Genomic DNA, 27,964 nt, shown 5'->3' with positions numbered 1-27,964 from the left:
ATTAATAAATGTAGATAACCGGGGGAGAAATTCGCGTTAAACTAAAATTTCTTTAGAAAATTTGTCACAAATTGGCTTATTCCATTCGTTAGAAAAACGTCAAAGATGGCGGCGCTCATATGGGACATACCAGAGGGAGAAAATCAACAATCTAAGGAACCAGAGGAGCTCTCTGTGTTTGGTTATGCATGTAAATTATTCAGAGATGACAGGAAAGCCTTCTCCATCGACGAAGAAGAACATCTGATACCATGGATGGGAGATTCCAGTCTGTTGATTGACAGGTCGGTTCTCAAGAAACAGCTGCTTTTACAGGTCTCGATTAGCTCGTATTTCTCGCGACGCGAACGCGTTAATCACGTCATTTTCGTTTCAGGATAATTGTACTTAAATGATCAAATAATTTGTTAACATGAATAATGTATTTAGCAACTATTAATTTATACACAATACAGCAGAAATGAAGAAAGTAATTTCTGACTGACCTTGACCTTATGAATGAAAGGAATGCCCTGCCATATGACAAATGTTGGTGGAAGCTTTTGTCAGTTGATGATATAGACTATAGTAACTGTCATGTAAAATCGGCACCAGGTTTTCTCTTAAAATCTTTACATTGATCTGATATGTTCATTTGAGATGTCAACTATCGATATATTCTACTGCAGACTATAATCCGTCATCATGTTCGTCCTGACTTTGTTATTGTACGTATCATTCAGGAAAAATCTGCAATGTCGTCACTACGCCATTACCAGTGTACAAAATTAGTGCAGAATATTTGTTTTCTGCTCTTCTAAATCCCACTTCCTTTGCTTTGTGTACATTCCATTAAGCGTCATTAATCTTAGTGGCAAACAGAACAGGCCCAAATAAATAAAATAATACACCTTATTGCTAATCCTGGCCGACCCGGCTGCTTGAACTTTTGACGTCAACAACAGTAACTTTTCCTTTGTGGCGTCAGATATTTTGTTTGTACCACAAAACACAGATCAAGTTTGAATTTTGGTGGCATCACTTTTTCTGTTCTAGAGTTATGCCCCTTTACAAATGGAAAAATTGCTGAATTTTTCATTTCTGTTCTCAAACTTATAATTAAGTTGCCTATGACTGAATGTGTTGAAATTATACACTGCTTTTTACCACAAAACTCAGATCAAGTACAAACCTGGGTCCTCACTTTCATAGTTCATAAGTTAAGACCCTTTAAAAGGTTTTATGTTAAATGGGTTTTCATCTATATCCCATGGACACATTCCCTGTTTTTAGGACTTTTAGATTAGGCCTAGTGAAAAAACTTCACCTTTAATGAGTACTATTGATAGTCATGATAGTAGCCAGGTGCCAATTTTACATGACAGTGACTATACATATATATATAAAGTCCTTTGAATTTATTGTCTATATTGTTTTTGAGCAATATTGATATTTGGTAATTAAAAACAAAATTATGTATATGTTGTGTTTGCAGAATGTTTAATTTCAGATTGCCTTGCAGTGACGTTATAACACAGAGAGTAACACACTGTTGGTAATTATACAAAAGTGTTGATTAATCAGGATAAGTATTGGTTTATGTGATTATTGGTCACATTTTCTACAATTATGAGTCATCTTATAGTCCCAGAATTAAACAACTAGTCCAATCTGCCACACAATACAATTACACACACTGACACAGTAAAAAAATAAAGAGTAATTCTATTTTCTGACATAGATCATAAAAACATATTTAACCTAAACATTCAACAGATGCATTTATCTTTATATATAACTGAGAATGTTATTGAAACAATCATGTTGATAGAACTTAATCAGATATTTTGAAATAATTCATATTGGTGAGGAAAGATAACTAAAGATTAAGCAGATCCAGATGGAAACAAAGACTTGAAAACACATATTTGCTGCTTCTGTGCTTATCGCTCAACATGTAGGAGTGAGTTCAGAATCAGAATAACTTGTCTGAGTAAAATGACAAGTGACAGTTAAATTGTATTCATGCAAACTGTTACCTTTTAGTTTTAAACTAGCATGTTGAAAATAAAGCTCATCCTGTAAAACTAGTACATAGAAGGTTTCATTCTTCATATCATATTAACAATGATTAATGTTTCTTGTCTTGAATATGCATTTAACTTGTGGCTAGGCCTAAAAAAACATCTGTCATTATCATCTTAGCCAACAATTTAAGAAAATTGGTTACATGCATCATTACATGCCATACACTATAAAAAGAGATTCTCTTTCTTTATAAACATCATGAACATGGTAAACAATGGTAAATCCAACTTCAAAATTAATTTTTTTTTTGAATTATTGAATTTAGTATTAATTGTCATGATTGTAAACATGGTAAAATCGTATTTTTAGACATTGAAAAAACATATAACAGTCATGTCAGTAATTTATGATATTGAAGTTGTAAAATAAGGATATGTTTGTTTCCTAAACCTACTGTTTATAAATAATGTAATAATCAGGACCTACTAAAAAAGATTGTATAATGTATCATAACTCAATGGTTACATAGAAACAAACATATTTTTATAATAATTTAAAATATCATTAACTGATCTTCATGTTTAGCATAGTGAAAAATTTTAATCTAATTTAAGGTGATTTGAAAAATTTGTTTATTAGAGAATGTGTATATAAATATATTTAGAAGTTTTCCCAAATGTGCATAAATTTGCTGAAATCAAAGTCATTTTGGTTAAAATAAATGTGAATGATTTTAGAATTTTTTAAATTATTGAAAAATGTTTTTGATCTAACTGGTAGTGTCTGTTGAATTTATTCAATTGTCCAGTGTTCAAGGTCATGACCCTTGGGTGCATTTTGTTGTTTGCTGATGTATTTGTATTACAATCTAATTACTATTTGTAAACAATTCGTTCAACTTAGAATGACTATAAAAACTATAAAGTGATACATGTAGGTCACCATAGTTTTCAATAGGAAACATGTTGTGTTGTATCATGTTAGTGTTCTCCCATCAAATTTGATAAATCATCCTGTTGTACAAATAAATTTAAGATACCATGACTGCATCTTGTTTCTAAAAGTTAAAGTACACTGTATCACATCCTTAAGATAGTAATACACACTCAAGAAAATTAAAATCATATTACTGATTACCATGAGTCCATGTGATAAATAACCTTTTGGAGAACACTACATGATGTGACCGTACATATGTTTAGAATTCAGATAAATTTGTTTTAAATGCAATTAGTTTTAATTTAAAACTATATGCAACTCAAATCACCTTGAAAGTAGATTAAAATTATCTTCAGTATGACCACACACTATACCATATACATGTGTACATATAGATATAAAAATATAGGAACAATTTATGACAAACGAAAACAACACCTTATATGTTTCATGAGTCTCCAACACTTTTCTGAATTTACCTTCATTAGGAACACTTGCATGACTTGTAGCAGAATATTTGAAAGTCAAGGATGGACAAGAACCAAAATAGTGAGAAGCTATTTAACCAAAAAAATAAGCTTGTGAGGCCTCTTTTCAGATTTTTTTTTACTGTGTAAGTCATGTGGTAAATCATGATAACTGATATTATATCTACTGCTTTGTAACTTGAGAAAACAGTTACTTTCCTAATTTGTACAAAAATAATGAAAGGAATGAAAATCTGCATATTTTAGCCATATTTTGTACAAATTATGTACACATATCATTTTTGCATATGTGTAACCTTCCTCTGAAAAACTTCTTAAGCATACCTTTAGCTGACCTCAGTTCTTTGAAAGCATGAACATGTGTTTGGTTTTTGCATATTTTTGCTATGCTATGATGTATATATGTATGTTGGTGGTCATATTGAAGAGAATAGTATTCTTAAATTTTACTGGTTATCATTTTATGATCGCATTATAAATGTATGTATTTATTCTGTACCTTCAGATATGATGGACGAGGTCATCTGTTTGACCTTTCAAAATACGATGCCAGTCATGTTAAGAGGGCAGAGCTATCCGAGGAAGATAAACAGATGGAAGCTTGGTGTGACGAGGAAAGATACCTGGAACTCAAAAATGATCTGGCAGAAAAAAAGATGTACGAAGGTAGGAATTCTGTTTAATATTTGTATAGGTAAAAAGATGTATGAAGGTAGGAATTCTGTTTAATATTTGTATAGGTAAAAAGATGTACGAAGGTAGGAATTCTGTTTAATATTTGTATAGGTAAAAAGATGTACGAAGGTAGGAATTCTGTTTAATATTTGTATAGGTAAAAAGATGTACGAAGGTAGGAATTCTGTTTAATATTTGTACAGGTAAAAAGATGTACGAAGGTAGGAATTCTGTTTAATATTTGTATAGGTAAAAAGATGTACGGAAATAGGAATTCTGTTTAATATTTGTACAGGTAAAAAGATGTACGAAGGTAGGAATTCTGTTTATTATTTGTATGGGTAAAAAGATGTACGAAGGTAGGAATTCTGTTAAATATTTGTACAGGTAAAAAGATGTACGAAGGTAGGAATTCTGTTTAATATTTGTATAGGTAAAAAGATGTACGAAGGTAGGAATTCTGTTTAATATTTGTATAGGTAAAAAGATGTACGAAGGTAGGAATTCTGTTAAATATTTGTATAGGTAAAATATATATATTTCTCTTGTATGACGTCAATGATCTATGTTCTTTCTGGTCTTTTAATTCCTCGACAGAAATATTAAAAAATGATTGGAAACACTTATCTTGTCAATTTTACTCCACATGAAAACATCCTGATCAGTCAACATGCTGCTTGAAAAACTTAAAAATGTTTGTGCATACAAAAATGTTGCATCTCTAGGAAAATGACCCAAAAAAAATCAATCAAATGTCCTTTTTCACAACCAAAAACTTGAAAAAGTTAGGATCAGGCGTCAATTATATTCATATTTTATTTTATGTGGATTATCTAGGTTCAAGTGAAACATGACATGGAATTTTGAATCATAAATTTTCGTTAAGCTGAACTGCAGATGACAAAATCAGAAAATCAAATATCTATGTAAATGTAAGTTTCCTCAGGTCATGAAAAATGAAGTAATCCACAGGGCAAGTTAAAAACTACATATTACATTTTTATTTCAAAATATGCATAGTGCTCAATCACTAAAAAATTAAAATAATATTTTGTAAAATGTTCTTAATATATATGTGTGTATATACTGTGTCATGCATATATTTTTGTGTCTGTAGAGGAAGAATGGAAGAGATATTATCAGTCTCTATCAGAGGGTTTCAATGCGGTGGGATTTAGCTACGATCACCAACATCACCAAGACTTCATGGAAACACAAGTACAAGGTAGGTTAGATAATTTTTTGTGAGTACAATATCTCATACAGTCTTCTTCCAATTGCATGAATTAGGCACTCCGGCTTCCTTAAAAAAACAAGAATTGACTGTCACAAAATAGTACAATAGTGCTGAAAGTGGCTTTAAACATCAACCAATCAATCGATCTTCCTTCACATGACAGTGAGACTTTGATTAAAACACGATGTGGAAAATTTAATAATCAGATGATACTGTGTCCAATCTGACCTCATGTTCTAGCTATAGGCCTTTTTAATATCTCTGTTATTTTGTGGAAATTTTTGTCCTTTCCAACACAGATAGATGTCAATGGCAGTCTGCACAAGAAAACAATAGACAACTTTTTAGTTCGATGCATTTCCAGTGACGGATGAACTCGAAAGTTGTCTATTGCTCAAACATCAACTCTCTCTGCCGATTAAACAAATCTCTAATTTTAAAAGCTGACCATAACAATTAAGGGGGTTCGCGGGTCTAAATCATTTATATAGGATTTCTCTATATTTTTCTATAAATGAACTTTATCTTATAGTTAATAGAAAAATAAAATAAAAAAGTGGGGTCACCGTTCATTTGCGCTCACAATCTGCCTTCGAAAGAAGCATACATTTTTGTAAAGGTGGTTTTTTTCTGTTGAAGTAATAGGAGAAATAAAGGTAATATCGAAATAAAAAAAAGAAATTTATTACAGAAATCGCTAAAATTTTACAATAATTTAGTTTAAGTACAGCTTATATGGAAATTACATTAAAAAAGATAGGTCACCGATGAGTTGAAAAAGATATTTCAATTTTAGAGCCAAAAAATGGCATTTTTCCACCAAAGGGAGATAATTTGGAACTTTTTCAATGATGTATACATTTTGAAAGTCATTTGGGGCCAACACAAATTGATTGTTTTGAATGATTTTTGTACCATATGATAAAGTAACAACTACAAAAGGAAATATATAAAATTTGTAATGAAAAACAAATGTTTGATTTTTTTCTGAAATTTTTGTACCCTCGAGCCTCCTTAAACGAGGATTTCTACAATTAGTTTTCACTAACTTATAACTACATGTGACTTCGTAAAACTTTCTGACAAAAATGATCACAAACACAATGTTCACTTTTACCACAGACATGACAGATGGTAAAACTTCTGGTCAAGTGAGTCACAGTGTGTACAAACAATGTGCCAAAACTATCGAAATTAAGAGAAAAGATTGTTTCAAAACTTAGAACTTCTTTAATTATATCATTGTATATAAATGTAATTTATTGTTATTTTTTATCAATAGAACCAGAGCCTATTTTTATAGTACCAGAAGATTTACAAGTTCCTTCAGAAATGGAAGTCGTAAGTTACATCTAGGGTTATTTCTTTTAAATGGACGCCAGAAAATATCATAGGACATTGAAAATTCCCATATTTCTTAGCGTTATTCTTATAATATATTTGTGACATAAATCCACAATTAATAACCCACACTGCATGTGCAAAAATGACATTCCTGTGCCTACCCTCAAACATTCACTCAATGGAACAGCCCTTACTGAATATGAAACTTATTCAAGTGTTTTTATTTGAAATCAAACATCAAACTTATTTTTATCACCATTTTCTTAAATGTTGCTTTGAATTTTTTTGGTGATAATTTTCATATCATGTTTCTCAACTGAGTATGGTTGTCTCAGTCGAGTAGATAAAAATGATGATGTCATAAGCTTATGTCATTAACATTGCCTATAAACACAGTGATCAACAGAATATCAAATATTTTTCACACTTTTATGTTTCTCAGCTTCATTTCATTTAAGGGCTGAATAATTCTCATTTACACATAAATCACATCTCCTTTTATGTTAAATCAAAACTAAAGATCAATAAATGGTCATGACACCAAAGAAATAACATAAATTGCAGTAAGGTTAACAATGTAATAAAACAATATCTTGTATAATGCCTTCATGATTAAATATAACTTCTAATTTTAGCCTGAATCAGAAAAACAACATGCGTTTATAGAAAAGACGGCCAAGTTTATTGCTGGTCATGGCATGCAAATGGAGATTATAATAAAGACCAAACAAGCCAAGAATTCACAGTTTGATTTTCTTCATTTTGAGGATCCGTTAAATCAGTATTATAAACATATGGTCAACATGATTAAATCTGGGAAATATAAACCTAAAGAGATTAAAGAGGATGATGATGATAACAGAGGTTAGTATGGTCTGTTATAACAATGTTAAATCAGTATTATAAACATATGGTCAACATGATTAAATCTGGGAAATATAAACCTAAAGAGATTAAAGAGGATGATGATGATAACAGAGGTTAGTATGGTCTGTTATAACAATGTTAAATCAGTATTATAAACATATGGTCAACATGATTAAATCTGGGAAATATAAACCTAAAGAGATTAAAGAGGAGGATGATGATAACAGAGGTTAGTAGGGTCTGTTATAACAATGTTAAATCAGTATTATAAACATATGGTCAACATGATTAAATCTGGGAAATATAAACCTAAAGAGATTAAAGAGGATGATGATGATAACAGAGGTTAGTAGGGTCTGTTATAACAATGTTAAATCAGTATTATAAACATATGGTCAACATGATTAAATCTGGGAAATATAAACCTAAAGAGATTAAAGAGGATGATGATGATAACAGAGGTTAGTAGGGTCTGTTATAACAATGTTAAATCAGTATTATAAACATATGGTCAACATGATTAAATCTGGGAAATATAAACCTAAAGAGATTAAAGAGGATGATGATGATAACAGAGGTTAGTAGGGTCAGTTATAACAATGTTAAATCAGTATTATAAACATATGGTCAACATGATTAAATCTGGGAAATATAAACCTAAAGAGATTAAAGAGGATGATGATGATAACAGAGGTTAGTAGGGTCTGTTATAACAATGTTAAATCAGTATTATAAACATATGGTCAACATGATTAAATCTGGGAAATATAAACCTAAAGAGATTAAAGAGGATGATGATGATAACAGAGGTTAGTATGGTCTGTTATAACAATGTTAAATCAGTATTATAAACATATGGTCAACATGATTAAATCTGGGAAATATAAACCTAAAGAGATTAAAGAGGATGATGATGATAACAGAGGTTAGTAGGGTCTGTTATAACAATGTTAAATCAGTATTATAAACATATGGTCAACATGATTAAATCTGGGAAATATAAACCTAAAGAGATTAAAGAGGATGATGATGATAACAGAGGTTAGTAGGGTCAGTTATAACAATGTTAAATCAGTATTATAAACATATGGTCAACATGATTAAATCTGGGAAATATAAACCTAAAGAGATTAAAGAGGATGATGATGATAACAGAGGTTAGTAGGGTCTGTTATAACAATGTTAAATCAGTATTATAAACATATGGTCAACATGATTAAATCTGGGAAATATAAACCTAAAGAGATTAAAGAGGATGATGATGATAACAGAGGTTAGTAGGGTCAGTTATAACAATGTTAAATCAGTATTATAAACATATGGTCAACATGATTAAATCTGGGAAATATAAACCTAAAGAGATTAAAGAGGATGATGATGATAACAGAGGTTAGTATGGTCTGTTACAGCAATGCCAAATGTTTATTCTATTGGGCCAAAATACCCCAATAGAATAAAAAACCATTCACCAATTCTATGTATTTTTTCATATTCTGATAAAAATCCAGGACAGATTTGTATTTTCTTCTTCTGTAAAAGAACAAAGAAGACTGGTTTGTTTGGAGTCAGTATAATGTATCTGAATATGGTAACATGTCGTCCTGCAGTCTGTTACCTTGTGAGGTAGCATGTTGAAAATACAGTTAAGCGTATCGGTCTAGTACAAATCAGGGTTTATAGTCATATCTGACACAATTATTGTGTTCATTTCCTGAATATGCATTTTACATGTTTAATTTGCCAGTGTCACTGAATGTTACACTGCTTTTTACGTTAGGAATGATATTAATATGTTTTTACATCAGAAAGTTGGTACTAAATTATTATTAGATATTTTCATAAACATGTGAAATGAAATCATAAATATGAGGGGCGATTACTTAACTTTGTGACCTTGCCATGTGTTTTTTTTTAAATAAACAGAGATAAATAACTGCATGAATTATCCACTAAAAACAGCATTCAGTGTGAATAATTGAGTTATTTTTAATTGACTTTGAACTGTATTGATTATAAATGTTACATGATAAACTTTTTATTTCAGATGATGATGCTCCACATAGTCAGCATGGATATTTACATCCCAGTTTAGTGCAGACACACACAGCCAAGCCTAACTTAGCACCTGCTGTCAAGATGCCTGCTGTATCCATACATGATACACCGTATGGTAAACTGCTCAAACATCTGAAAAAATCTACTCCTGACTCAGAAAGAAACAGGTTAGTACTGAGTCAGCTGTATCTATACATGATACACCGTATGGTAAACCATTACTTGTGTTGTAAATCTTTTGTGATAGGCTCTACAGTAGTTTAATCTATCTTGTAGTTAAAAACTGTTTTCCTGTTTCAATCATACCAAATTTATTAATAATAATGTATTAATATTATTGAAACTTACCTGTTTGTTCATGGTGATGAAGCACAAAGTCTATCAGTTCTGCTACTGTATAACATGTATAATAATATATCTTAAGATATGTACTTAAAATATTTTGATGCATCAAGTTATTGAACAAAATATGTTTAGATTAATTAGAATTAATTGATTTGTATTTTCATTTCAGTAGTTCACCAACACCTAATCAGGACCAATACTCAGGAAGAAGTTACTCTCCACAGCCTACGAGCAACACTCCTCCCCCGGAGTCAGGTAACACGTTCATACATCAGACCACAGACTACCATCACATGCACCCTGGTGTACCCCCACCCCCGGGACTGGAGCCTGTCACCTTACCATCATCTAACCAGCCTCCACCCCCAGGTACAGAGTTAGAGGGACCATTGATACCACCACATCTACAACAACAAGTCATGGACGAGGAACAAGAAGAGGAAAAGCCACCAAGGTTTGTCTAATGAACAAGTTTTTATAAACAACCAATAAACAACATTATTTGAAGAAAAAAAAGTTCTGGTCATTAGTTGTTTTAAGATCTGAGTTACTGGTCATTAGTTGTTTTAAGATCTGAGTTGCTGGTTATTATATATATTTTTTCACTTAATGGAGACAATAACCAAACAACACAACATATATGAAATTAATTGCAGACTAAACTTGTACAAAGTATTAGTACTACCATGAAGGCTGATCTGTTATGACATAAAGACATAGTGTACCTTTAAAAGCTGATCTGTTATGGCATAAAGACATAGTGTACCTTTAAAAGCTGATCTGTTATGTCATAAAGACATAGTCAACCTTTAAAAGCTGATCTGTTATGGCATAAAGACATAGTGTACCTTTAAAAGCTGATCTGTTATGGCATAAAGACATAGTGTACCTTTAAAAGCTGATCTGTTATGTCATAAAGACATAGTCAACCTTTAAAAGCTGATCTGTTATGGCATAAAGACATAGTGTACCTTTAAAAGCTGATCTGTTATGGCATAAAGACATAGTCTACCTTTAAAAGCTGATCTGTTATGGCATAAAGACCTAGTGTACCTTTAAAGGCTGATCTGTTATGGCATAAAGACATGGTCTACCTTTAAAAGCTGATCTGTTATGGCATAAAGACATAGTCTACCTTTAAAAGCTGATCTGTTATGGCATACAGACATAGTGTACCTTTAAAGGCTGATCTGTTATGGCATAAAGACATAGTCTACCTTTAAAAGCTGATCTGTTATGGCATAAAGACATAGTCTACCTTTAAAAGCTGATCTGTTATGGCATAAATAGTCTACCTTAAAAGCTGATTTGTTATGGCATAAAGACATAGTGTACCTTTAAAAGCTGATCTGTTATGGCATAAAGACATAGTGTACCTTTAAAAGCTGATCTGTTCTGTCATAAAGACATAGTGTACCTTTAAAAGCTGATCTGTTCTGTCATAAAGACATAGTCTACCTTTAAAAGCTGATCTGTTATGGCATAAATACATAGTGTACCTTTAAATGCTGATCTGTTATGGCATAAAGACATAGTGTACCTTTAAAAGCTGATCTGTTATGGCATAAAGACATAGTGTACCTTTAAAGGCTGATCTGTTATGTCATAAAGACATAGTCTACCTTTAAAAGCTGATCTGTTATGGCATAAAGACAAAGTGTACCTTTAAAAGCTGATCTGTTATGTCATAAAGACATAGTGTACCTTTAAAAGCTGATCTGTTATGGCATAAAGACATAGTGTACCTTTAAAGGCTGATCTACATAGTCTACCTTTAAAAGCTGATCTGTTATGTCATAAAGACATAGTGAACCTTTAAAAGCTGATCTGTTATGGCATAAAGACATAGTCTACCTTTAAAAGCTGATCTGTTATGGCATAAAGACATAGTGTACCTTTAAAGGCTGATCTGTTATGGAATAAAGACATAGTCTACCTTTAAAAGCTGATCTGTTATGGCATAAAGACATAGTGTACCTAGTCTACCTTTAAAGGCTGATCTGTTATGGCATAAAGACATAGTGTACCTAGTCTACCTTTAAAGGCTGATCTGTTATGGCATAAAGACATAGTCTACCTTTAAAAGCTGATCTGTTATGGCATAAAAACATAGTCTACCTTTAAAAGCTGATCTGTTATGGCATAAAGACATAGTCTACCTTTAAAAGCTGATCTGTTATGGCATAAAGACATAGTGTACCTTTAAAAGCTGATCTGTTATGTCATAAAGACATAGTCAACCTTTAAAAGCTGATCTGTTATGGCATAAAGACATAGTGTACCTTTAAAAGCTGATCTGTTATGGCATAAAGACATAGTCTACCTTTAAAAGCTGATCTGTTATGGCATAAAGACCTAGTGTACCTTTAAAGGCTGATCTGTTATGGCATAAAGACATGGTCTACCTTTAAAAGCTGATCTGTTATGGCATAAAGACATAGTCTACCTTTAAAAGCTGATCTGTTATGGCATACAGACATAGTGTACCTTTAAAGGCTGATCTGTTATGGCATAAAGACATAGTCTACCTTTAAAAGCTGATCTGTTATGGCATAAAGACATAGTCTACCTTTAAAAGCTGATCTGTTATGGCATAAATAGTCTACCTTAAAAGCTGATTTGTTATGGCATAAAGACATAGTGTACCTTTAAAAGCTGATCTGTTATGGCATAAAGACATAGTGTACCTTTAAAAGCTGATCTGTTCTGTCATAAAGACATAGTGTACCTTTAAAAGCTGATCTGTTCTGTCATAAAGACATAGTCTACCTTTAAAAGCTGATCTGTTATGGCATAAATACATAGTGTACCTTTAAATGCTGATCTGTTATGGCATAAAGACATAGTGTACCTTTAAAAGCTGATCTGTTATGGCATAAAGACATAGTGTACCTTTAAAGGCTGATCTGTTATGTCATAAAGACATAGTCTACCTTTAAAAGCTGATCTGTTATGGCATAAAGACAAAGTGTACCTTTAAAAGCTGATCTGTTATGTCATAAAGACATAGTGTACCTTTAAAAGCTGATCTGTTATGGCATAAAGACATAGTGTACCTTTAAAGGCTGATCTACATAGTCTACCTTTAAAAGCTGATCTGTTATGTCATAAAGACATAGTGAACCTTTAAAAGCTGATCTGTTATGGCATAAAGACATAGTCTACCTTTAAAAGCTGATCTGTTATGGCATAAAGACATAGTGTACCTTTAAAGGCTGATCTGTTATGGAATAAAGACATAGTCTACCTTTAAAAGCTGATCTGTTATGGCATAAAGACATAGTGTACCTAGTCTACCTTTAAAGGCTGATCTGTTATGGCATAAAGACATAGTGTACCTAGTCTACCTTTAAAGGCTGATCTGTTATGGCATAAAGACATAGTCTACCTTTAAAAGCTGATCTGTTATGGCATAAAAACATAGTCTACCTTTAAAAGCTGATCTGTTATGGCATAAAGACATAGTCTACCTTTAAAAGCTGATCTGTTATGGCATAAAGACATAGTCTACCTTTAAAAGCTGATCTATTATGGCATAAAGACATAGTCTACCTTTAAAAGCTGATCTGTTATGGCATAAAGACATAGTGTACCTTTAAAAGCTGATCTGTTATGGCATAAAGACGTAGTGTACCTTTAAAAGCTGATCTGTTCTGTCATAAAGACATAGTGTACCTTTAAAAGCTGATCTGTTCTGTCATAAAGACATAGTCTACCTTTAAAAGCTGATCTGTTATGGCATAAAGACATGGTCTACCTATAAAAGCTGATCTCTTATGGCATAAAGACATAGTCTACCTTTAAAAGCTGATCTGTTATGGCATAAAGACATAGTCTACATTAAAAGCTGATCTGTTATAGCATAAAGACATAGTGTACCTTTAAAAGCTGATCTGTTCTGTCATAAAGACATAGTGTACCTTTAAAAGCTGATCTGTTCTGTCATAAAGACATAGTGTACCTTTAAAAGCTGATCTGTTATGGCATATAACATAGTGTACCTTTAAAAGCTGATCTGTTATGGCATAAAAACATAGTGTACCTTTAAAGGCTGATCTGTTATGGCATAAAGACATAGTGTACCTTTAAAGGCTGATCTGTTATGGCATAAAGACATAGTGTACCTTTAAAGGCTGATCTGTTATGGCATAAAGACATAGTCTACCTTTAAAAGCTGATCTGTTATGGCATAAAGACATAGTGTACCATTAAAGGCTGATCTGTTATGGCATAAAGACATAGTGTACCTTTAAAGGCTGATCTGTTATGGCATAAAGACATGGTCTACCTTTAAAAGCTGATCTGTTATGGCATAAAGACATAGTCTACCTTTAAAAGCTGATCTGTTATGGCATAAAGACATAGTGTACCTTTAAAGGCTGATCTGTTATGGCATAAAGACATAGTGTACCTTTAAAGGCTGATCTGTTATGGCATAAAGACATAGTGTACCTTTAAAGGCTGATCTGTTATGGCATAAAGGCATAGTGTACCTTTAAAGGCTGATCTGTTATGGCATAAAGACAAAGTCTACCTTTAAAAGCTGATCTGTTATGGCATAAAGACATAGTCTACTGGCATAAAGACATAGTCTACCTTTAAATGCTGATCTGTTATGGCATAAAGACATAGTCTACCTTTAAAAGCTGATCTGTTATGGCATAAAGACAAAGTGTACCTTTAAAAGCTGATCTGTTATGGCATAAAGACATAGTGTACCTTTAAAAGCTGATCTGTTATGGCATAAAGACATAGTCTACCTTTAAAAGCTGATCTGTTATGGCATAAAGACATAGTCTACCTTTAAAAGCTGTATTTTAAAACATATTGTAAATGTTGTTACTTAGTTGCTGTAGATTCAGTTTATAGGTTCATCTTTTCGTTGGATTTTACAAGAATAGGTAAACTGACAAATTAAAAGTTGGTACATAGAAAAAGATAATTGAAATCCAACTGTATTTCGTGTATTCTATTGGTGTATTAATTTGTCATGTTAAAAAAATGCTAATTTTAGGATCAATAAATCATTTTCCTTCCTCAGTGTTTCCAACTTCATACATTTTTTGGCCTTTAGAAATAAAAAAAAATTGTGAATGTCACTGATGTCTCTTGTAGACGAAATAACTGTCTGGCAAACAATAATTTAATCCTGGTATCTATGAGTTTATTTACATAATAGTATCTGTATGAAAGTATTTTTGAATGTTTTTTTCTAGTGTTCAGCATGCCCCTGTGATGATGGGTCCATCGTTAGAGCCTAAAGTTATACCACCTCCGCCTGACATCCAACCAATCATTGATAGGATGGCCATGTATGTCGCCAAGAATGGGGTAGAATTTGAGATTGTAGTCAGAAGTAAAAATGATCCACGCTTTGAATTTCTACAACCATGGCATTCATACTTCAGATATTACAACTCGAAAAAGAAAATATTTATTGAGGTAAGTAATGAAACCATTGTTGGGCACATGAATATACCCACCTGAACATTTGTATTTAAATGAGGATAAAATTTAATAAAACATATTTTAATGTATTGATCCAAGGAGTCGAAACACACAAAAACCTTTAGCACTGGAGGTGAGCATACAACCACAAGATCACTGATTTAATTATCAGAAATTAAAAGGAAATGAAAAATCTCATGTAACTACTGTGGAATTTTTATTTATTGTGAACCCAGAATTTTAATGTTCAACAAAGTAAACATTTGTTGTAGCCTTCCATGCAGGCCTGGCAAAGCCAATAAAACAATTATCTGCCAATAAAACAATTATCTGCCAATAAAACAATTGTTCCTCAATCCATGAAAACTGGTATATATGAAATGAAAGATCTACAGTAATCTAGTTTTATCAAAACTGATTCTACTTGTAGAAATTTAAATCCTTATATGAAATAAACAGAATTCAATCGTTACAAGCTTAGGGTTTCAATCTTGTTCTTAAAACAATATTTTACTAGGCTTAGCTAAGAAATACAAGACTTAGCTATATAGTTAACAGGCTAGTTTACAAAAGCTTTGACCTTGATGTTAAAGTTTTGAATTTAACCACACTTTAAGGATATGGAATTGTGGGAAATTGTTTTGTAATTTTGTTTTTCGTATATTTCCAGGAAGTATTGAAAGAACGAGAAAAACTTGAGAAAGACAAACCAGCCAAACTTAGTTTCTCTATAAAGAATAAAACCAAAGATCAGGACGGTGTTGTCTCATCAGAGAAGAAAGTGTTTGACCATGACAGTAGTGGAGATGAAGGTATGAGACCAAACAAGTTGTCTTTTTGGATTCTATATTTTGTTGAAGTTTTCTTGTGGTTGTGATAAAAACTACTTTTTTTTACGTGTTAAACCCCTTTTTGGCTCACTTTTGAGCACTTTATTTTCTCAGTTTATTTTCTTTGTTAGAAAAAATTAAAGTTTTGCATATTCACCATGGTTTCTATTCATTTTGTTATTACCTGTGTTTCCAAAGATGAAAGCAGGTCTAGTAACCCTCTACTCCATCCATCCATCCATCTGTCCATTTCAATATTAAGGATATAATGTGACAGAAGACTTCATTCATCTTTAGTATAAATGATGGAAGAGAACTTTACTAGCTAGCATAAGATGGGTTATTATTTTGTATAGAACTCTTGTTTAAACCTGCTTTCTATAACCTGCTATTATAACACTTAATCTTAAAAAAATAGTTGCTTAAATGAAGCATACATTTATTTTTCTGATTTTAGATTCTGAAAGTACGAGAGATAGAAGTATTAGATCTGATTTGTCTGGAACTTCAACACCTGTTGATTGGGAGTCGTCCAGTAGAATATCGTCAGACGAGAGGCAATCAGAGAGGTCAGAGAAAAAACTAGGTAAGACTAATGTGAGATATTGACCTATACATGGTACGAGGGCCAATGAGACAACTCTACATCTAAGTCACAATTTGTAAAAGTAAACCATTAAAGGCCTAGATCAAAGTATGGTATTCAATACAGAGCCTTGGCTTGCACTGAACAGCAAGCTACAAAGGACCTCAAAAATGACTGTTTACTTTTTACACCTTGTGTTTTGGATGGCGAGTTCTTTCATTGGCATGTATACCATGCTTTTAATTTCTATATATAATAGTATGTAAGCCAATGTGAGATATAACTTCAGGAACTTGTTAATTATGGGTAGATCTGATTCTAGAAGGATGTCGCCACACAATGTGCTACTGATGATAAAAGTTAACCAAATTTTGTTATTCTTATGCATTAAAAATATTCTCTAGGATTTAGTGTTGAGAGTTACCTATCCACACATCTAAATTAAATACAATGAAATAGGACAGAATTTAGAGAGCAAAATAGTATTCTAACACCCTCCTTTTTAATACATTGTTCTGAATTACAAATTTTCTCTTTCCTTTCTTTACTTCTTTGTCTAAAATGTCCCTTTTGATAACCTCAATATTATATTTATAAACTTGTATCTTGCAATTTTTCTTAATGATTTTTGTCGAGCCTGCAACTTTTGTTGCAGAAAGCTCGACATAGGGATAGTGATCCGGCGGCGGCTACGGCGGCTACGGCGGCGGCGTTAGCTAACTTCTTAAAAGCTTTATATTTTAGAAGGTGGAAGACCTGGATGCTTCATACTTTGTATATAGATGCCTCATGTTACGAAGTTTCCGTCAGTCACATGTCCAATGTCCTTGACCTCATTTTCATGGTTCAGTGACCACTTGAAAAAAAAGTTCAATTTTTTTGTAATGTTGAATTCTCTCTTATTATAAGTAATAGGATAACTATATTTGATATGTGCGTACCTTGCAAGGTTCACATGTCTGTCAGACAGTTTTCACTTGACCTCGACCTCATTTCATGGATCAGTGAACAAGGTTAAGTTTTGGTGGTCAAGTCCCTATCTCAGATACTATAAGCAATAGGGCTAGTATATTCAGTGTATGGAAGGACTGTAAGGTGTACATGTCCAACTGGCAGGTGTCATCTGACCTTGACCTAATTTTCATGGTTCAGTGGTTATAGTTAAATTTTTGTGTTTTGGTCTGTTTTTCTCATACTATATGCAATAGGTCTACTATATTTGTTGTATGGAACGATTGTAAGGTGTACATGTCTAGCGGGCAGATGTCATGTGACCTTGACCTCATTTTCGTGGTTCAGTGGTCAAAGTTAAATTTTTGTGTTTTGGTCTGTTTTTCTCATACTGTATGCAATAGGTCTACTATATTTGTTGTATGGAACGATTGTAAGGTGTACATGTCTAGCGGGCAGATGTCATGTGACCTTGACCTCATTTTCATGGTTCAGTGGTCAAAGTTAAATTTTTGTGTTTTGGTCTGTTTTTCTCATACTATATGCAATAGGTCTACTATATTTGTTGTATGGAACTATTGTAAGGTGTACATGTCTAGTGGGCAGATGTCATGTGACCTTGACCTCATTTTCATGGTTCAGTGGTCAAAGTTAAGTTTTTGAGTTTTGGTCTTTTTATCTAATACTATATGCCATAGGTCAACTATATTTGGTGTATGGAAATATTTTATGATCTTTATGTCAGTCGCACAGGTTTTATTTGATCGTGACCTCATTTTCACGGTTCATTGCACAGTGTTAAGTTTTTGTGTTTTGGTCTATTTTTCTTAAACTATAAGTAATAAGTCAACTATATATGTTGTATAGAAGCATTGTTAGCTGTACATGTCTGCCTGGCATGGTTCATCTGACCTTGACCTCATTTTCAAGGTTCATTGGTCTATGTTTAGTTATCTTGGTTAATGTTAAGTTTATGTGACAGTTGTTATAAAGCTTAGCTTTATACTAAGGACTATCAACATAATATCAATGATTAGTATAGAAGGCGAGACATTTCAGCGTGTGCACTCTTGTTCTTATAAAGGACTTTGATCAAAACATGCATGAGTTCAGAGAAAGTACTGTGGATTCATTTATTTTCATGGGTACCAATTTTTGTGGATTGAGGAAAACTTGCAATTTCGTGGTTCTGCCAATGTCTCCATTCAAGGCATGTAGAATTAGTAATTTCCTTGAACAATTTATTTCATGGTTTTTAACGAAAATTGGTATCCAATGAATTAATATCAATTACAAGGGATCCACAGAACTTTAAAAATTTTTATAAGAAGCTAATTAATTTAGTGTTTTAGTTGATTTACAACTTATTTAAATTTGTTTGCAGCTCAAGAAAAACTGAAAGATAAATTAGCAATGGCTGCTCGAGAGAAGTTATCTAAAGCCAGTCGAGAGAAACAGGTCCAGGCTGAGAGGAAAAGGAAGGCAGCCATGTTTATCAATATGTTAAAATCTACAAAATCTTCTGATGAAACTAAAAGTAGGTCAAACTTCTCCACTTTAAAATCCTATGAGTAGAAATACAGGAGTAGAGAGGTGTAATCATTAGCCATTTTCTGACCTCCGGTATCAGGTTTATAATTGCATTAGCTATATAATATATGACAAACCTTGCATTTGTGTTATAAAACAAAAAATATTATATTTAAAACTAAAGTTTGATATTGTAAAAAGATTTATTTTTCTTCATTGTAAATCATTAAAAATTGACAGAAAATTTTTGTGGTTACAGATATATTTTATGTTTAATTGATTGAAATTATGGGGTTAATGAAAGCAACAGCAGTACACAAACGGCATCTAGAGATCATTTTACAATCATTACTATAGATAAAAGTCTTTACTATTAGTCTAGCTCTGAATCCTGCAGAATCTAGAAGAAATGTTGATAAATTTAACAGGGACAAAAAAGCTCTGCCATGAACACTGAACTCTCTATAGGATACAGAAATACAGTCAAATATACAACCAAAGACAACCACTGACAAGATTACTTGAACAAGCTAGTTCTTTCATTGGCAATCCTGTCTTGTCAGTTTTAGCTATAAAAAGAAGATGTGTTATGAATTCCAATGAGACAACTCTCCACAAGAGACCAAAATGACACAGAAATTAACAACTATAGGTCACTGCCTTCAACAAAAAGTCTGTTCCGCATAATCAGCTATAAAAGGCCCTGAAATGGCAATGAAAAACAATTCAAATGAGAAAACTATGGCCTTACTTAAGTACAAAAAATGAACGAAAAACAAATATGTAACACATAAACAAATGACACCCACTGAATTACAGGCACCTCAATGTACTGTATTAAAATGTACATGCACTTACTGTAAGCACAATGTAATATTAATATAACTGACATAGAAATTATTGTTTTTACAGATGGAGGAACACCCAGTAGTAGTAGATCACACACACCTGCTCCATCAGAGGATCCAAGGGAAGACAGTGAGCCAAAGAGAACAAAAAAGTCTAAATACTCAAGGTCAAGATCAAGGTCACCTAAGAGATCAAAACATCGTTCAAGGTCACGGTCACCTAGGAAACGTAAATCTCCAGCACCACCACCTAGTGCCTTCCCTAGTATACAAAGGTATTTATCTTCAATCAAAGCTATACTCTTGATACTGTCAGTCAGGGGTACTACTTGTACAATTACTTGAAGAAGTAATATTAATATACTTATATAAGCAAATTTGTAGGCTACTTATACAAGTGAATTTTATTTACTTGTATAAGTAAAAAAATATTGGCTGACTTATGTCCCTTAGACATTCAGATTTTTTTACTTGTATAAGTAAAAAAGTCATCCTATCTTCTTTTATTGAATTCTTAAGATTTCTTTGCTCTAATATAATTTTAAGTTATCTGCCCCTTGCAGATGTCTTTACTAAACATTTAAGTGTAATTTCATGGGCATTGAAAATCCCATTTGTCTTCAGAACACTGCTCATTTACAAGCCCCCTAGGGGCAATTGTTGAAGGCATTGAGCAAATACTTAAGATCTTTGCACAATCAGTTTCTTTGTTGAATTAATGAGATGAAACATTGAACTCTAATTAAAAAATATGAGCTAACCTTGGTAAAATCATAAAAGCCCTGATTTTACATCTCAAAACTTGAGAATATTTGTAGGATTGTAAGAAAAATTTACTTATACAAGTAAATGTTTGAGAAAATTGAAGGGAGATTATTTAAACATTATCAATTCACTTATATGTGTATTTTTTTTTTTTTACTTCTTCAAGAAAATAAAAATAACTTATACAAGTAGTACCCCGACTGACTGTTATTATTATTATTTTTTAGATACCAATTTTGTGTATTTTCAGGTACAGGGAAACCAAGAATTGAAATATTTAAAGAATTACAAATTGGCTTAATATGAATATATAGATATAAGACAAAAATGTAAGAGATGTGGTATGAGTGCTAATGAGACAACTCACCATCCAAGTCACAATTTGTAAAAGAAAAACCTTTATAGGTCAAGGTGCAGTGTTTAACAAGGAGCAGTGGTTCACATGGAACAGCAAGCTATAAAATGTATAAAGGGTCCCAAAAATGACTAGTGTAAAACCATTCAAACAGGAAAACCAAAAGTTTAATCTTTATAAAAAAAAAAAAAATAGAAGCACTTATGAACCACATCAACAAAAGACACCTACTAAACATGCAGACTCATGGAAAACCATGAAATCAAATATCTAATATATGTGCAAGTTTCCTCAACAAAACTTTGTACCCATAAAAATAAATAAATCCACAGTATATTCATAATGTCAGATTAAATTCAATAAAACATGATTTTTTAAAAGCCATACGGTTTGAATGAAGTATAATAACAATGTGTTGATTAATTTCAAGTGTAGGTTGGCAGATCTTATATTTCTATAATTTTATTCAACCAATGAAAGATAAGCATTTGTTTGAACACTTATTGTTAATATTTGAATTATATTTCTCACCAACCTTGGTTACTATATTTTTCTCATTGCTGATGTGTATTTTATAAGATTTCATTAGAAGAAAAGCAATAATACTTTTATTAACAACTGTATATTACTATATAACTTAGATTGGTAGGTAACTTTGTTGTCTCAGAATAATGTTGTTGAACTTGAATGTTATTGATTTTTTTTTAAGGTCAGAATCTAGGTCACCAAGTAGATATAAAACTTCCAGGCATTCTAGTCCATATCAAAAGTCAAGATCACCTAGTCGTAAAAGGTCAAGGTCACCACCAACTGTAATAGATTTAGATCCACCAACTAAAACAAAGAAGTCAAAGAAGTCAAAGAAAAGTTCAAGGACAAAATCCAGGTATGATGATTAATGATAAGTGTCGTATGAAAAGTTTTAAGGGATATATTTATATATTGGGATACAAAAATATGTCTGAAATTTTTATCCAAAATAATCTTTGAGTAGACAAAAGGGATGTTTATTTGTAAGATAAATTAAAAGTTGATAATTATAATTGTTGTCAAACATATTTAATAGTTTTCATTCACATTATTAAAACACTGTATCACTTATTATTTATTATGATGATCAAAGATTATCTTATGTAAACTGTTGTGGATAAAGAATGTTATTATTATACAGTGGTCAGTGACTTAACAATGTATTAGTTGTCGGATGAACTCTTCAATACATTTAAATCCTTGATTATGCCCTACCTACGATAGTAGAGGGGCATTATGTTTTCTAGTCTGTCCATGATGGTTACACATTTTGGCAAGCCTCTACACATAAATAGTAAAAACACAAAAATGGTAAAGTATGAAAAAAATACAAAAAGTTGATGCATTGTATATTTCATTGTATTCCTAAATAATCATTTCAGATCTCCCAGCAGAAAGTCATCTAAAAAATATGAAGAACCCGAGGCATTAGATAGTATAAGGGAGAGATTATCAGCTAGTCCGGCGCCATTAACTACCTCAATATCACCTGACATGTAAGTACTCAGTTGATAATATTTGTTGGGATACATTGTATTTTCTAATTGTGCATCACTAAAGTTTGTCTTTTCAAAATCTCCAGTTAAAATAGCTACCGTCTTTTGGGGTGTATAATGCACAACCCCTTTGTGGTCCAAGAAACAAGAGAAAAATGGTTATTTATTGTTTATTACTCATAGACATATTTGGAAAAGTTAAAGCTCCAAAATAGGCAAACAGGAAGTTTTTTAAACGCAACACCCATTTCAGAGAATTCCATATGGAATACATAAATAATATGTAATTGCAAATATTCTGACAAATGAATAAGAATTTTATTAGATTGAGATAAATTATCATTTAAGTTGGGTTTTTTTAACCAAATTTAATAAGTTTGAGTATCAAGGACAAGATTAAATATCCAAATTAATGTTCTAATACACCACTTTCGACTTCATCCTTCACTGGAAAATAACTTGTCAATTATAAGCGCCTTTGTGACGTCATTTACCAGATAGAGGGGCTGGCCTGTATCCCTTCACTATAAAGGTTTATCAAGCGTCTTAGTGATCATTGTTGTACAGGATTAACTAGAAAAAAGTTAGTTCAGTAGATACTTTATCACAATTCCCTAATGACAGTGGGGCAGATTGTCAATTATAAGAATATATAGTTTGCCGAATAATTTCTGCAATATAGCTTTATAGTTTTTCAACCACTCGCTCTACATTGAAACGGATGTCAGGATGCACCTAAACACACGAGTGACCTTCACTAAAACCAAAGTTTTTGACGAAAATGCATCAAACTCGAAAGTTGTCTATTGTAACAACAACATAATTAAAAATCACTCAAATAATTATCATTTTAAAAACATCATTAAAACTAAATGCTTGTTATAATTTTACTGTGTAAATAGCCTCTGGATCCACAAATTTCTATATAATGATTTATTTCTTAGTTCCACAAGTTTTTATATTATTAATGATTTATTTTCTTAGTTCCACAAGTGTTGACCTCTTTAATGATTTATTTTCTTAGTTCCACAAGAATCTCACAGCCATTAGATGAAGACAGTAACAGTACCATGTCAACTGATAGTTCTAAAAATGTTTCTAATGTAAGTATCAACAAAGTGGAATTTGTGGAAATTGTATATTATTTTTAAAAATATTTGTCAACCTGAACATAAAGGCAACCTTTTTTGTGTGTGATCAGTTTACTGTAAAATATCTAAAGTCTGACCAATTACAAATTTTAAAAAATGTTAGTTTAAATCGGGTTATAGGGCAATTAAAACAATGATCAACTAGGTGCAAGTGCTAAGAGGAATGCAAGCATGAAAACACAATACTTGTAGTTCAAAGTACATGAATCAGTGAATAGGAAGTAGATGTTGAACAGATATGCAATTATAGAAAAATTCTGCCAACAGGAAAAAAAGCCATGTTCTATTGTTAGGTTATCATTATACACTAATGAACCAAAGATTAACTGAATCTGCAGTCAATGTCAAAAAAATAAAACAAAACAGGACAGTTGTCTCATTGGCACTCATACCACATCATTCTATATCTCAGTACATTTTCATGATATTTTTTCAGTATAAGAAAAGTAAAAACACAAAAATACTAAACTCCGAGGAAAATTCAAAAAGGAAAATCAAAAATCAAAAGGCAAAATCAAAAGTCCAAGCACATCAAACGAATAGATAACAACTGTCATATTCCTGACTTGGTACAGGCATTTTCTAATGTAGAAAATGGTGGATTGAACCTGGTTTTATAGCTAGCTAAACCTCTCACTTGTATGACAGTCGCATCAAATTCCATTACATTGTCAACGATGAATGAACAAAACAAACATACTCAAAGAGTAAAAATGTCAAAAATAGGGGTACAGCAGTCAATAATGTGTTATCATCTTAATATCACTGTAAAAACAACAAATGTACCGAAGAAGCACAAAAAGGCATACATGAAATTTAACATACTGATTTTGTTTTTCTTATACAACTTAAATTATGTATGTAAAGCCTTCCCGTAAAGGATAGAAGGTTTTCAGTACTGGTGTAAAATTGCGCGCTTGAAATTCGCACAGGTAGGCATAAAAATTATTTTGTCCTTCCAAGTATGACGGCATACATACATGAAGAGTCACTTAAAGTAGATATAACAAAAACAGATTTAACAGTAAAAGTAATAATAATAAATAAAATAATTGTGTGGTTCAAAGTGTGACGGGATACATAAGTACAGTTTCACGTCAAATGTATATCATAAAAAACAGACTTGACAGAAAAAGTAATATTATTGAATAAAATAGTTTTGTCATTCATAGTATTCAAGATCAATACGTAAAAGAAATAATTGTAAATGAAATAATTTTGGCGATCAAAGTATGATGTTTTACACAACCACAGGGTCGCTCCAAAAGAATATATGAAAAAACTGACTTAAGGTGGCTCGCGGGTCTAAATCAAATTTTTTATTTTGATATAAGAATTCGCTATATTTTTCTATAAGTGAACGTTATCTTATACTTAATAGAAATATGAAATAAAAATGTGGGGTCACCGTTCATTTCCGCTCACAATCTGCCTTCGAAAAAAGCATACATTTTTGTAAATTTATGTCCTTTTTTTCTGTTGAACTAATAGGAGAAATAGCGGTAATATCGAAATAAAAAAAGAACTTAATTACAGAAATCGCTTAAATTTTACAATTATTTAGTTAATGTACAGCTTATTCGAAAACAGCAATAAAAAATATAGGTCACCGATGTGTTAAAAAAAATATTTTAATTTTAATGCCAAAAAATTGCATTTTTGCACCAAAGGAAGATAATTTGGAGCTTTTTCAATGATATCTGCATTTTAAAAGTCACCTGAGGCAAACACGAATTGATTTTTTGGAATGATTTTTGTACCATATGATAAAGTAATAACTACTGAAGGTAATAAATAAAATTTGTAATGAAAAATAAATGTTTATTTTTTTTCTGAAAATCTTATACCCGCGAGCCTCCTTAACAGTACAAGTAATATTAATAAAGACAAATAAAAGAATAATATAACACGTTATTAAGATGATAACCCAAAGTCAGTACGCAAAATCTATACTTCAAGACCATCTTGTATTATTTGTGAAGTTGATACGGAATATTTATCAACAAGTTCTGGGTATCTTCCGATGAACTTTTTTAGAAAAAGGATGAGACTTTCTTTGACATACCCCTGGTAAGAGGAATAATTCAAGGGAAAGTTTGGAAAACCGGAACAAAATGCAATGCAGATTCAATGAAATAAGTTTAAACAACTTTTCAACAAGATGGATGATGGAAGGACAGACACATGTAACACAATATAACATTGCCAATTATTAGCAGTGCATAAAAATCTTCTACCAGTTGTAAACCTTAAACACAGATCTTGAGTTATACCTTTAAATTACCTAAAATTTCATTTTTTCTTCTTCATTCCAGTACATGTTACATAGGGTAAGAGCTCTGATTAAGGCCAGCAAGGAAGCAGTGAAGAAAGATGAAGATATATTTGAAGACACGTGACATCAATATTTTACAATTGTTTATTCTGTCTGTATTGTATACTGTTATCACTCTAATAAATATAGTAACAGTGTTTTTAGTTTTAACATTAGTCCATTATTATCTATAGTTAAGATGCTTTTACTGTTGTTGCTTAATGGGATCAACTTTTGATCTCATATCAATACCAGATAACTAGAAACACTAGTGTTGTTATACAATTCATGTAGACCAAGAATCTGCTGCCAATGTAGTTTGCTGATTCATTTTTGCTCAAAACAATTGAAATGTGAAAACAAGAATTCTTATATGACATGCTTCATTTCCTTTGTAAACAACAGCATGATCACATTCTCAATATGTCTATTATAAGTGCAGACTGAGTGATTGATGATCATATTTATATTCATAAGGAGATAGCAAAAGACAGAAACTGCATAGCTTTATAAGAAGTGCATGAAAATCGCCTGAAGGTCCAATTTATTCAAGGTCTTAATATTACAAACTACTCTCAAATGAATTTGAATACCAGTTATCAGGTCAAACTAAGTTTATACCTCAAACTAGTTGCACCAGAAAATGTGTTAGTTCTAATCTATAGCATTTAGCCCTAAATATACACAGAAAAAAGTCCCATAAAATCTTGCTTGAGGAAAACTCAAAATCAGCATTTTTAATTTCCAATGGAAAACAAACCCATCATAGATACCAGGATTAAAATTTTGTATAAAGGTCAGACACGCTTTAAAAAAATTAACATTGGAAAGGGTGATAACTCTGCAAAATTGAGACTTTTTTGGTCAATTTTGGTTGATTTTCTTAAAATTCATGTAAAGTATGATACTTGATGGGATTATAAGTTTATATTTGACTACATTGAATTATCTTCTGCTCATGAAAAGTGTTATAAATGTGTTTTTTTATTTGTTATTGCACATTTTTCATTAAACAAATGGCAAATTTATGTGACCAATTTAAAAAAAAAGTGAATTTGGCATTGTTTAAATCTGTAAATTATATTTGTTCAGCATCTACCTTGTTTCAATATACTTTAAACCACAAAAAGAATAGATGCTTTATTTGAAAAATCTAATAAATGGTCAACTAATGAATGATGAAATCTAGGTTGTAGCTTGATAAAAGATATGAAAACACCTATAGAGTTGTTTGTTATACTATAAAATATAAAACAAAATCAATACATTCTGTTGAATAGAAGCGATAAAGATATAATTTTGTATCAATTTTTATTGATATTTCTGCTTGTTTTGCGGAATTATCTCCCATTTCAATGCAAATCTCCATAGGAATTTTAAAATCATTTGTTAAGTTTTTAGTGGAAGAAGACAAGTGTCTGCTGAAGACTTAAGGGGCCGACCCTTGTCATTGAGTCTCCGTATGCCGCATTCATTTCGTGTATTACAATTTCAAAACAACTTAAGATTCCTGACACCGATTTTTACACATGATTAGGCATCTGCATCATTTAATTTGTAAATTATGATTGTAAAACAATCACTATCGTAAATATGACCCTTTTATTTATGTAAATTATTAGATTTCATCTCATCCACATGAACGTTATTTGTTTACTTGTAACAGGATGTTTTAACTGTATATATTTGTATTACGCATGCGT

The 27,964-nt window shown here is 31.7% G+C and overlaps 1 protein-coding gene across 1 annotated transcript; it reads left to right on the top strand.

Moving 5' to 3' along the window:
- Positions 1-79: 79 nt before the first annotated feature.
- LOC143074949 (splicing factor, suppressor of white-apricot homolog) lies at positions 80-26,419 on the top strand. Its single transcript, XM_076250149.1, has 16 exons — positions 80-284; positions 3,940-4,100; positions 5,227-5,334; positions 6,629-6,687; positions 7,326-7,554; positions 9,602-9,779; positions 10,127-10,411; positions 15,174-15,399; positions 16,076-16,217; positions 16,693-16,821; positions 19,157-19,309; positions 20,215-20,425; positions 21,980-22,156; positions 22,683-22,796; positions 23,821-23,899; positions 26,263-26,419. The coding sequence occupies exons 1-16, from the start codon at positions 106-108 to the stop codon at positions 26,344-26,346; spliced, it is 2,514 nt and encodes an 837-aa protein (XP_076106264.1). The 5' UTR covers positions 80-105; the 3' UTR covers positions 26,347-26,419.
- The last annotated feature ends 1,545 nt before the right edge of the window (positions 26,420-27,964 follow it).

This window comes from Mytilus galloprovincialis, chromosome 5 (genome assembly GCF_965363235.1).
Source record: "Mytilus galloprovincialis chromosome 5, xbMytGall1.hap1.1, whole genome shotgun sequence".
Classification (NCBI taxonomy): domain Eukaryota; kingdom Metazoa; phylum Mollusca; class Bivalvia; order Mytilida; family Mytilidae; genus Mytilus; species Mytilus galloprovincialis.
Note: the sequence above shows the minus strand (reverse complement) of the source record. Positions and strands in the feature narration are given on the sequence as shown.

Excerpts from the sequence above, each read along its gene's own strand:
- LOC143074949 (XM_076250149.1), top strand. The coding sequence starts at position 106 with ATGGCGGCGCTCATATGGGACATACCAGAGGGAGAAAATCAACAATCT. Across the intron at positions 9,780-10,126 it reads CCTGACTCAGAAAGAAACAG|TAGTTCACCAACACCTAATC; the intron begins GTTAGTACTGAG and ends TTTTCATTTCAG. Across the intron at positions 15,400-16,075 it reads AAAAGAAAATATTTATTGAG|GAAGTATTGAAAGAACGAGA; the intron begins GTAAGTAATGAA and ends GTATATTTCCAG.